This window comes from Ovis canadensis, chromosome 5 (genome assembly GCF_042477335.2).
Source record: "Ovis canadensis isolate MfBH-ARS-UI-01 breed Bighorn chromosome 5, ARS-UI_OviCan_v2, whole genome shotgun sequence".
Taxonomy (NCBI): Eukaryota; Metazoa; Chordata; class Mammalia; order Artiodactyla; family Bovidae; genus Ovis; species Ovis canadensis.
Window position 1 is genome coordinate 30,334,914 of NC_091249.1, and position 10,870 is coordinate 30,345,783.

Here is a 10,870-nt window from a genome sequence, read left to right on the forward strand (position 1 = left end):
TATTGAGCTGCATGAGCTGTTTGTACATTTTTGACATTAATTCTTTGTCAATTGTTTCATTTGCTATTTTTTCTCCCATTCTAAAGGCTGTCTTTTCACCTTGCTTATAGTTTTCTTCATTGTGCAAAAGTTTTTAAGTTTAATTAGGTCCCATTTGTTTATTTTTGCTTTTATTTCCATTACTCTGGGAGGTGGGTCATAGAGGATCCTGCTGTGATTTACGTCAGAGAGTGTTTTGCCTATCTTTTCCTCTAGGAGTTTTATAGTTTCTGATCTTGCCTTTAGATCTTTAATCCATTTTGAGTTTATTTTTGTGTATGGTGTTAGAAAGTGTTCTAGTTTCATTATTTTACACATGGTTGACCAGTTTTCCCAGCACCACTTGTGAAAGAAATTGTCTTTTCTCCATTGTATATTTTTGCCTCCTGTGGCAAAGATAAGGTATCCACAGATGCATAGATTTATCTCTGGGCTTTCTATTTTGTTCCACTGATCTATATGTCTGTCTTTCTGCCAGTACCATACTATCTTGATGACTGTAGCTTTGTAGTAGAGCCTGAAGAAACTAGGAATAAAATGACCATATGACCCAGTAATCCCACTACTGAGCATATACCCTGAGAAAACCATAATTCAAATAGACACGTGTATCCCAGTATTCATTGCAGCACTATTTACAATAGCCAGGACATGGAAGCAACCTGGATGTCCCATTGACAGATGAATGGATAAAGAAGTTGTGGTACATTTATATGATGGAATACAACTCAGCCATAAAAAGGAACAAATTTGAGTCTGTTGTAGTAAAGTGGATGAAACTGGAGCCTGTTTTACAGAGTGAAGTAAGTCGGAAAGAGAAAAACAATATCATATATTAAAGCTTGTGTATGGAATCTAGAAAAATGGTACTGATGAACCTATTTACGGGCAGGAATGGAGACGCAAACACAGAGAACAGACTTGTGGACCCAGCAGGGGAAGGAGAGGGTGGGACAAACTGAGACGGTAGCATTGACATAGGTATTATCATGTGTAAAATAGACAGCCAGTGGGAAACTGCTGTCTAGCACAGGGGGCTCAGCTCAGTGCTCTGCGGTGTCCTAGGTGGGTGGGATGGGGGACGGGGGCCCCAAGAGGGAGGGGATACATGCATACTTACAGCTGATTCACTTCACTGTCCAGCAGAAATCACCATTGTAAAGTCATTAGACGCCAATTTAAAATTTCATTGATTTTAAAAACTATGAAAATTATGGCTTTTCATTACTAAGGTCTTGACAGCCAGACTCTTTGACACCTACAACATGCTTTGTCTATTTCCCTTCCCTGCATAATGCCTCGGGTTCTCTCTTTCTACTCATTTCCAGCTTCCTCTTTCATCTGCAGAGGCAAAACTTCTCTTTGCAGATTTCCGGTGTATTACCACTTGTGATCTCTCAACTCGGAGTTTCCTATTGCTTTCCTCTAGCTCTACCTCTCATAACTCAAATCCATCCCAAACCAGAGTAGCAACACAGTCAGTCCTGTGTGACCGGGCACCTGTCAGCCTTCCTGGCTCATCTTCGACCTGGTCCCACTAGCCACTTTCACCTTTGCTCTGTTCTCCAAATTTTCTCTGGTCTGCAGATCTTGCCAGAATCATGCGAGCCAATTCCTTACAATAAATCTTTACACATATTTATATGTGGGCTTCCCAGGTGGCTCAGACGGTAAAGAATCTACCTGCCAGTGCAAGAGACCTGGGTTCGATCCCTGGTTGGGAAGATCCCATAGAGGAGCGCATGGCAACCTACTCCAGTATTCTTGCCTGGAGAATCCCATGGACATAGAAGCCTTGTGGGCTACAGTCCATGGGGTCTCAAAGAATCAGACATGATTGAGTGGCTTTCACTTTCACTTTTATTATCTCTGCTCCTTGCTGTTAATAAACATACTCCCTTCTGAAATGCTCTGTGTCAGGAAATTCTTTTCCAACATGTGCTCAGACTGCCGTGACAGTTGCCACGGGGTGTGAGCCCTAGAACCAAGATTCAGACCCAGGAAAGGCAATTCCACAGCCCATCTCGTGACAACTCCACATGGAGTTGAGTCTGCACTTTGGCGGTGCTAGTGGTAAAGAACCCATCTGCCAATTCAGGAGAGGTGAAAGATGCAGGTTGAATTCCTGGGTGGGGAAGATCTCATGGAGGAGGGCATGGCAACCCACTCCAGTATTCTTGCCTGAGAATCCCATGGACAGAAGAGCCTGGTGGGCACGAAGAGTCGGACATGACTAAAGCGACTTAGCACACACGTTACACTATACATATTAATCAGGTAACAAAACCAAGAGACGGAGGCGCTTGTCCAAGGTCTAATTGCCTTCAAGCTGGGGGAGTCTCTTACCAACATTCGACGACGACCGCCGTGGCCGCTCATCTGCAAGAAAAGAGAAGTCAATAGATTATTTGAGAGCTGGCCATGCCCCATTGTCTCAAACCAGGCTCCTTGTTTCCCTGTGCACCTGGTGAGTTGTGAAAGTGGGAGTGGAGAGGTAAAGAGGAAAACCCAGGCTCTTCCTGAGGATTTACCTTCATCAGGGAGGTGGAAGGAACTCCTCATGAATTCTTCACCCCTTGCCAGGTAACAAAGGGTGGATACCAGTGTTCATGGCAGCACTATTCATAATAGCCAGACATGGAAGTAACCCCCGTCCATCCACAGATGAATGGATAAAGATGTGGTGCATATGTGCCATGGAATATCACTCAGCCAAAAACAAGAATGAAACAGCAACGGAGACTATCATACTAAGTGAAGTAAATCAGAGGAAGACAAATATCATATGACATGGCTTATATGTGGAATCTTTAAGTATATGATACAGACAAACTTATTTAGGTTAGGGACCAAATGACGGTCTCTAGGACCTGAGTCATGTTTACCAAAAAGAGACAGGATATGCGCTCATCCTGCCTGGCCAATCACGTAACGACAGCTACTCCTGTAACTGAGACAAAGAACTGCCTGTATATAAGCCGCCATACTCCTTTGTTCGGGGCTCTTGTCAGATTCCCTTGTGTGAGATGAGACTTGGGCCCTAGCGTGCTAGAAATAAACAAACTCCCTTCTTGCGTTTGCAGTACTGTGGTGGACTTGCTCTCTCGGTCGGTTCGGAGATACGGGCTCGGAGCGAAACAATTTACAAAACAGAAATCGACCCACAGACATAGAAAACAAATTTATGGTTGCCAAAGTGGAAAGGGGGTCAGGTAGGGATAAATGAGGACTTTGGGATTAGCTAATGCACACCATTGTATATAAAATAGACAACAAAGACCTATTATGCAGCTCAGGGGACTATATTCAATGGCTTGCAATAACCTATAATGGAAAAGAATATGAAAAGGTATATATATATCTCACTTTGCTGGACACCTGAAACTAACACAACATTGTAAATTAACTATACTTCAATTTTAAAAAACAGTTTTTAAAAAAGGGTACATGTGTGCTAAGTCACTTCAATCATGTCCAACTCTGTGCTACCCTATGGACTGTAGCCCTCCAGGCTCATCTGTCCATGACGTTGTCCAGATAAGAATACTGGAGTGGGTTGACATGCCCTCCTCCAGGGCATCTTCCCCACCCAGGGATCTGTGTCTCTTTTGTCTCCTTACCATTCCGGATTGGCAGGCAGGTTCTTTACCACTAGCACTACCTGGGAAGCACTTAAAAAGGGGGTGAGGGAGTTTCCAGTGGTTAAAACTCTGCTTCCATCGCAGGAGCCACAGGTTTAAACCCTGGTGGGGGAACTAAGATCAAACATGCTGTGCAGTAAAATAAAAATTAAAAAAAGTTTAAAAAAATGGGTATGGGGGCTAACAGCCATCCTTGATGCTGCCCCCTTTCACTTTACCTAGTTGGCGTCCCATCTCACACTGTCTCGCTGGCCTAGAAGCACTGCTTGACACACGTGGGAGTGTAACAGCCTCTGGTGTAGTTCATACTCCAGAGGTCCTGGCAGGATCAGGCTGTGACTGAAACTTTCCTGAAACACCTTCTGAATGACTTGTTCCTGCCCCTGCCCCAATCCCTGCTCCTCTTCCTCCCCTACAAGTGTCTCCTGGGAGTCCTCCCTTAGTAAGTTACTCACAAGCATCCTCATCTCTTACTCTGTTTCTTTGGAAACTAACCAAAAGCAGGCGCTGGTCCTGAAAGGGACAACAGAGGATGAGATGGTTGGACGGCATCACCAGCTCATTGGACATGAGTTTGAGCAAGCTCCTGGAGATGGTGATGGACAGGGAAGCCTGGTGTGCTACAGTCCACGGGGGTCACAAAGAGTCGGACACGACTGAGCAACTCAACTGAACTTTGTTTCCTTTTTTATTGTAGTTGATTTACAATGTTGTATTAGCTTCTGGGATATAGCAAAATGATTCATATATATACATATATGTATGTATATATATTCTTTTTCATTATATATTATTTCAAGATACTGAATAATATAGTTCCTTGCGCTATACAATAGGACCTTGTTGCTTATTTATTTTATATATAGTGCTGTGTATCTGTTGTTTCATTTGCTTTCATCTTTTGCTAAGAAGATAATAATTACTTATTGTAAAAAAACTCAAACAATGCAGAAATATATAAAATTAAAAGTGAAGATCTCCCTATGCTCTGTTTTATACCAAGAGATCACCACTGTCAAAAAGTGGGAATACTTCTAGGTTAGGTCCTGTTCATAAACTCAGTCATGTAAATATGTTAAATAAATGTATACATTCACACAATTTTCTTCATGTGAATGGTATCATGCAATATACGGTCCAATACAGTAGATGGTTGTTTATACTGAAATCTATCAAAATTAAGTAAAATGGAGCATTAATTCTTCATTTACACTAGCCACACTCCAAGTTCTCAGGAGCCCCACTGACTAGTGACTGCTGTAGATCCAGAACATGTTCATTGAAAGTTCTTTTCCACCACTCTGTTCTGCTTATAACTTTTTTTCCATGTTACAGTAAGTCTTGCAAGCCAAGAGCAGCAAAATTTGCCAAGTGTTGAAGTTGGGCAATAGGTACATGAGAGTTTGTTATACTATTTTTCCTACCTTTGAATGTTTATTTCTATAATTTAAAAAAAATTAAGAAAATAATGTTTGGGGCAACTTGCCAAGTCAGTTCACATGACTGAACTCATGCTTTCCAACAGCTGCATAGTATTGCATTAAAATGGGCTCTAACTGTGCCAGAGACAGCTCAGTAGCCCAAGATCAAACAAAAACTCCACGCTTTCCTTTCTATGGTATAAAACTGACAGTAGAAGGCAACTACCCAGCCATGGACTGTGTTTCCCAGCTCACCTTGCATCCAGGCATGGTCATGTGACCCTGAGTGGAAGTGACAAGTGTCATTGCCAAGCCTGAGTTTTAATAATGTGCCTTCTCCACTATCTGCAGAGATTCCAAGGCACTAGCGTGGCTGAGTCACAAACAGAAAGCATCTGGGTTCCTGAATCACTTCATGTAAGAAAACCACGCACTAGCAAGAGATATCCTCACTGGACTCGAACAAACAAGAATTAAATTTCTTTTTCTTGAGCCACTGACTGGAGTGTATTTCTTGCAGTAGCTTGGGGTACTCTAACAAATGCAACAAGTTTTCCAGCCAGTTCCCAGGGGTAAATATACATTAGTTTACTCCAGTGTTGTTACCATGCTTTACCAATGGACAAAACAACTCATTCAGAGTCCATACTTCACAGCTGCAAGATCCCACAGGCTTCCTCTGGGACAACACACACACATCATCTTGGTAGGAACAAGAGTAGGGTGAGAAAATTTGAAAGATTAACTCTTCCTATGATATAGGCTGAGTTTCCCGAACAATGCTGAACCAGAAAACTGAGACACTGACAACATTAAGAACTGACAATGTTTCTCTTCCTGAATCCAGCAGGAGCTTGTGTGGAAGATGAGAATACTTAACAAAACATCCAGAAATGCATTTCTTTTCACATTGAGTTGTAGTTTGATTAAACTCCATACCCATGCCCATGGCACCACCATTTATGAAGCCAGATGATTGACAAAGTTACCTCTTTGGGTTTAAGCTTCACAACATTCCTGTGGGATAGGAACCCTTGTTACCTGTATTTTGCAGCTGAGGAAACTGAAGATCAGAGAGGTTGTGTGACTTGCCTGAGGTCACACAGCAATTTTAAGGTACAAGGGAAAGAGCTCAGGCGGGAACCAGGAGACGGGATGTTATCCCTTTCTTGGCGACTAACTAGCTCGTGGCAAGTGTCCAGCAGTGGTGCAGCCTCCTGGGACAGAAGCATCTCCTCCCCACCACATTGGGCATATGGAGTCTGTTTGTCCAACTTACGCCTTGTCATTGATCCCAGTGAGGGTAATGTGAGCATTCCCCAGGTGTATATACCACAACACCCTGTGAAGAAAGAAAAACACCATGATGCATCAAGAAGTTCTTTGGACTCAACCTGAAAAATTACTCCTGGAGTGGTCTCATAGAAGCAGGGCTTTTTAAAATATTTATTAATTTATTCGGCTGCGCCAGGTCTTAGCTGCAGTACACGGGATCTTTGATCTTCACTGTGGCTGGCAAACTCTTTAGTTGTGCCATGCAGGATCTAGTTCACTGATCAGAGATCCAACCTAGGTCCCCTGCATTGGTAGCTCAAAGTCTTAGCCACTGGACCACCAGGGAAGTCCCTAGAAACAGATCTGATGAGCCTCAGTGAAAGCCCCAGCTGAGTGACAAGCATGAATTATTAACTAGTCTTCACAGCAACCATTCCTGCTTTTCGGCACTTTATCTTTGTTTCTCACTTTGTTTGTATTGCCTTCATTTCCTTTTCAATTAAGAAGAGTTCCAGCTGATTTTCAAAAACATACTTTTTTTTTTCCTGGGCTTTGAAATGGGGCAAGACCCTACAGTCCTTGTGCCTCCCCTCAACCTCCATGTCCTCTGCCTGCCTTTTATCTGCAGAAAATTTGAGTTAAAGAATCAGTTTAATCCAAGAAACGAGAACAGGCAGAAACAAAGGAGAGCAAATAATGATTAATGCAGTCATTAAGCATAGTCAGGGACTTTCAGTTCCTTCTCAAGTGCTACAGACAATTTTCTGAGCCACAGCCTGTGAGCTGTCTTATTCTGAAAGCCCCACCAGGTGGAGAAGTTAACGGCATGAGGGCCAGACAGTACCCATGGCATAAGCTGCCACAATTCTGAGAACTGGCCTCAAAGAGATGGAAATAAACCCATCCTGGAACTGAAGATTGGCTGTACCTAAAACAACCAAGGTGACACTGGTTAGACCACTGATGACCAAACTGAAGATGACTGTCAAAGACGACCATGCTGTTTCTGTGTGTCGCCTCCTCCTTCTGTCCATGAAAACTCTTGTCCCACTGGCTGCCAGTGTAGGGGAGCTGGCCTTTGGGCAGATGTCTGCCCTCCCTCCTCAGCTGCCAACATTGAAATAAAGCAAACTTTCCGCCAACCTGGCCTTTTTGCTGGCTTTTGAGCAGTGAGCAGCTGGGCTCACCACCTTTCAGTAACAGGCTGTAAAACTCAAGTTTATGAACCAATGAAATCAGAGTTATAAGGCAAAATAGAAAACGGAGACCAACACAATGAAAGTCCACCTTCTAAGTTCTCAGGTTCCAGCCTGTATCTGCCTCAGGGAGAGTTATCCTTACACTTCCAGTTTATTTCATGCTGGAGAAGGAGCCTCTACAACTTGTTCGCAAAGAAATTTCAATGCTTTAAAACTATAATCACATGTTTCAGTGGTTGTAATTACTTAAATACAATTACTAACTTATAGCTTGGGTTTCTCTCCGTTCAAGTTTTTTTTCTTTTTCTAAAACATACATTTAAACAAGCATTCTCAAAGAAAATAACCTCTCCCTTAAAAAGGCAAACCTTGGCTCTTGTGAAGAGATGAAAAGAATCTTGCTCTTTTACATATAGAACACATACAGTTATGCATATCATATATAAATAAGTATATGGTATATCCATAGAGCTGCCATGTGTTAAGTGTTAGTTGCTCAGTCATGTCTGACTCTTTGTGACCCCATGGACTATAGCCCACTAGGCTCCTCTGTCCATGGGATTCTCCAGGGAAGAATACTGGTGTGAGTAGCCATTCCCTTCTCCAGGGGATCTTCCCTACCCAGGGATCAAATCCAGGTCTCCTGCATTGCAGGCAGACTCTTCACGATTTGGGCCACCAGGGAAGTTCATAATATATCCATAGTATTAAATTGGATGGGAGGGTAAGACGATTCTTAATTTTATTTTGGCCAAGCCACTCGGCACAGGGGAATCATAGTTCCCTGTAGAGGGATGACACCAGGGCCCTCTGCAGTGGAAGCACAGAGTCTTAACCACTGGACCATCAGGGAAGTCCACAATTCTTGTGTTTTTTTTTTTTTTAATGTTTAAAAGGCAGTTCAGCTACTCCGGCATTAAGCTCTTCTCTGTCACCATCACGACCACCACCATAATTGCATCATCTTCATCGTCACCACCGCCACCACCATAGCTTTGCCATCATCATCATCTTCAGCACCGCCATTGTCACCACCACCACCATCACGATCACCACCGTCATCGTCACCACTCTGCATATTAAGGGCAGAGCTGGAGTGCTAATGGCCAGCACTAATGCTGACACGTCAGAGAAGCAAGTCTGCATGTTAGCACTTGAGGTCCACGAGTGACCTGCTCCTTCTAATGCAGCCTGCCAGTCAGCAAGTCCCAAGGAACCTGACTCCTACCTTTCTTTTGTTTGTTGTTGTTTTTTTTTTGAAAGTCACTCAGTCGTGTCCTACTCTTTGCGTCGCCATGGACTATACAGTCCGTGGAATTCTCCAGGCCAGAATACTGGAATGGGTAGCCTTTCCTTCTCCAGGGGATCTTCCCAACCCGGGAATTGAAGCCAGGTCCCCTGCACTGCAGGTGGATTCTTTACCAGTTGAGCCACAAGGGAAGCCCAAGAATACTGGAGTAGGTAGCCTATCCCTTCTCCAGCGGATCTTCCCAACCCGGGAATTGAACCCGGGTCTTCTGCATTGCAGGTGGATTCTTTACCAACTGAGCTATCAGAAAGCCTTATCTCTAACTGAAATTCTCTTGCTCTTTAATTATTTTAGAGGCAGCAAGGCATCATGTTTAAGCATATCAGCTCTAGTGTCAAAATGCTTGGGTTTAAAAATTTGTTGTAAGAGGACTTCCCTGGTCATCCAGCGATTAGGACTCCGAGCTTCCAATATAGGGGACTCAGATTCAATCAGGGAAGTAGATCCCATGTGCCGAAACCAAAAAAGATTCTACATGCCACAACTGAGACATGGCGTAGCCTAATACATAAATAAATATTTCTGTAAAAAAATCAAACCCAGAAAAAGCTGACATCTGAAGAAAAATAACAAGGTTGACTCCATCTCGCTGTTCTTCAGAAATAGCTTCCCTGACGTCCCCCATCACATAATCCCTAGTCACACTCTGTGGCAATTTTTTCCCTAGCAATTGTCACTCCCTGAAATGCTTTTGTTTATTTGTTATTTGGAGCAGCACAGTTTAGAAAAAAATTGCAGACTCCACAACCAGGTTGTTAGTGTTAGTTGCTGGGTTGTGTCTAACTCTTTGCATCCCCATAGACTGTAGCCAACCAGGCTCTTCTGTCCAAGGAATTCTCCAGGCAAGAATACTGGAGGGGGTAGCCATTCCCTTCTCCAGGGGGTTGTCCCAGCCCAGGGACTGAACTCGCATCTCTCACATTGCAGGCAGATTCTTTACCATCTGAGTCACCAGGCTGCCCAGTTTTAAATCCTGGCTGTAACCCCTTACAAGCTAAGTGGGCTTGAGCAAGTTATTTCATCTCTTTTGCCTCATTTTTCTCCTTTGTAAAATGGGATTTTTCATGACCTGATATCGGAGGAATTTAGTGAAGGTTGAATGCAGTCCGTTTGAGGAACTTAGAAGGTTGCTATTACCGTCAGAGGTTTCCTTTCTTCCTGCCTCCTCTCGCCGGTATGCCAGCTTCTCAAGGGCAGGAACCTTGTCTGTTCATTCACGGCTCTATCTCTGGTGCCTAAAACAGCAGCTGGCACATAGTAGGTGCTCAGGAAATACATGCCAAATGAAGGACTGTAACAAAACTCTTCCTTGATGGCTGAATTCCCTGGGCTGACTTTTTAGTCAAAGTTTCCCCAGTGAAGTTGTACAGCATCCGGCCTAGAATCATGATGTCCTGGCTGGACAGTCGAGGTCCCCCCTCCTCCTCACAGTCTGTTTCCCCCAGGCCTCCTATTCCACCTCACACTCACCCCAAAAGAGGAGAAAACTGAAGCTCCACATCGTGCAGGTCCTGCCATTCAAAGAGGAGTACTTTTCCTCTGTTCCCAGGCTTTTCAACAACTGAGGGCGTGGAGAGAAGGGGAGGGCAGGGCGAGAATTGCTCAAGGCAGCCGAGCATCACGCCCTTTTCTGCCGAGTTGCCTCTACTCAGAAAGGACACTCTGACAAGCCTCGAAGTCTCCTTTCTCCACAATGAAGATAAGATCATCTGGCTAGTGTGTCATCGTGTGGGTCTGTCTCCCCCTCTCTCTTTTCTTACCACTCACTGTTTCCTTACCCCTACCAAGCTCTATCTCCCATCTCTCATCACCTCATTTTATTGCATGCCTGCTAAGTTGCTTCAGTCCTGTCCAGCTCTTTGTGACCCCATGGACTGTAGCCCTACAGGCTCCTCTCACTGTCGGATTCTCCACGCAAGAATACCAGAGTGGGTTGCTGTGCCCTCAACCAGGGGATCTTCCTGACCCAGGGATTGAACCCGCATC

General features: G+C 44.0%; 1 protein-coding gene across 2 annotated transcripts in view; it reads right to left on the bottom strand.

Moving 5' to 3' along the window:
* Window positions 1-10,449, bottom strand: part of ADGRE1 (adhesion G protein-coupled receptor E1) — a 113,694-nt gene extending 103,245 nt beyond the window's left edge. For both annotated transcript variants that reach the window (XM_069591300.1, XM_069591299.1), the window contains exons 1-3: window positions 10,355-10,449; window positions 6,381-6,443; window positions 2,386-2,418 (exon numbers count right to left, since the gene is read on the bottom strand). In XM_069591300.1, coding sequence (XP_069447401.1) covers window positions 2,386-2,418; window positions 6,381-6,443; window positions 10,355-10,385 — 127 coding nt within the window. In that variant the 5' untranslated portion in view covers window positions 10,386-10,449. The remainder of the gene's footprint in view (window positions 1-2,385; window positions 2,419-6,380; window positions 6,444-10,354) is intronic.
* Between the last annotated feature and the right edge of the window lie 421 nt (window positions 10,450-10,870).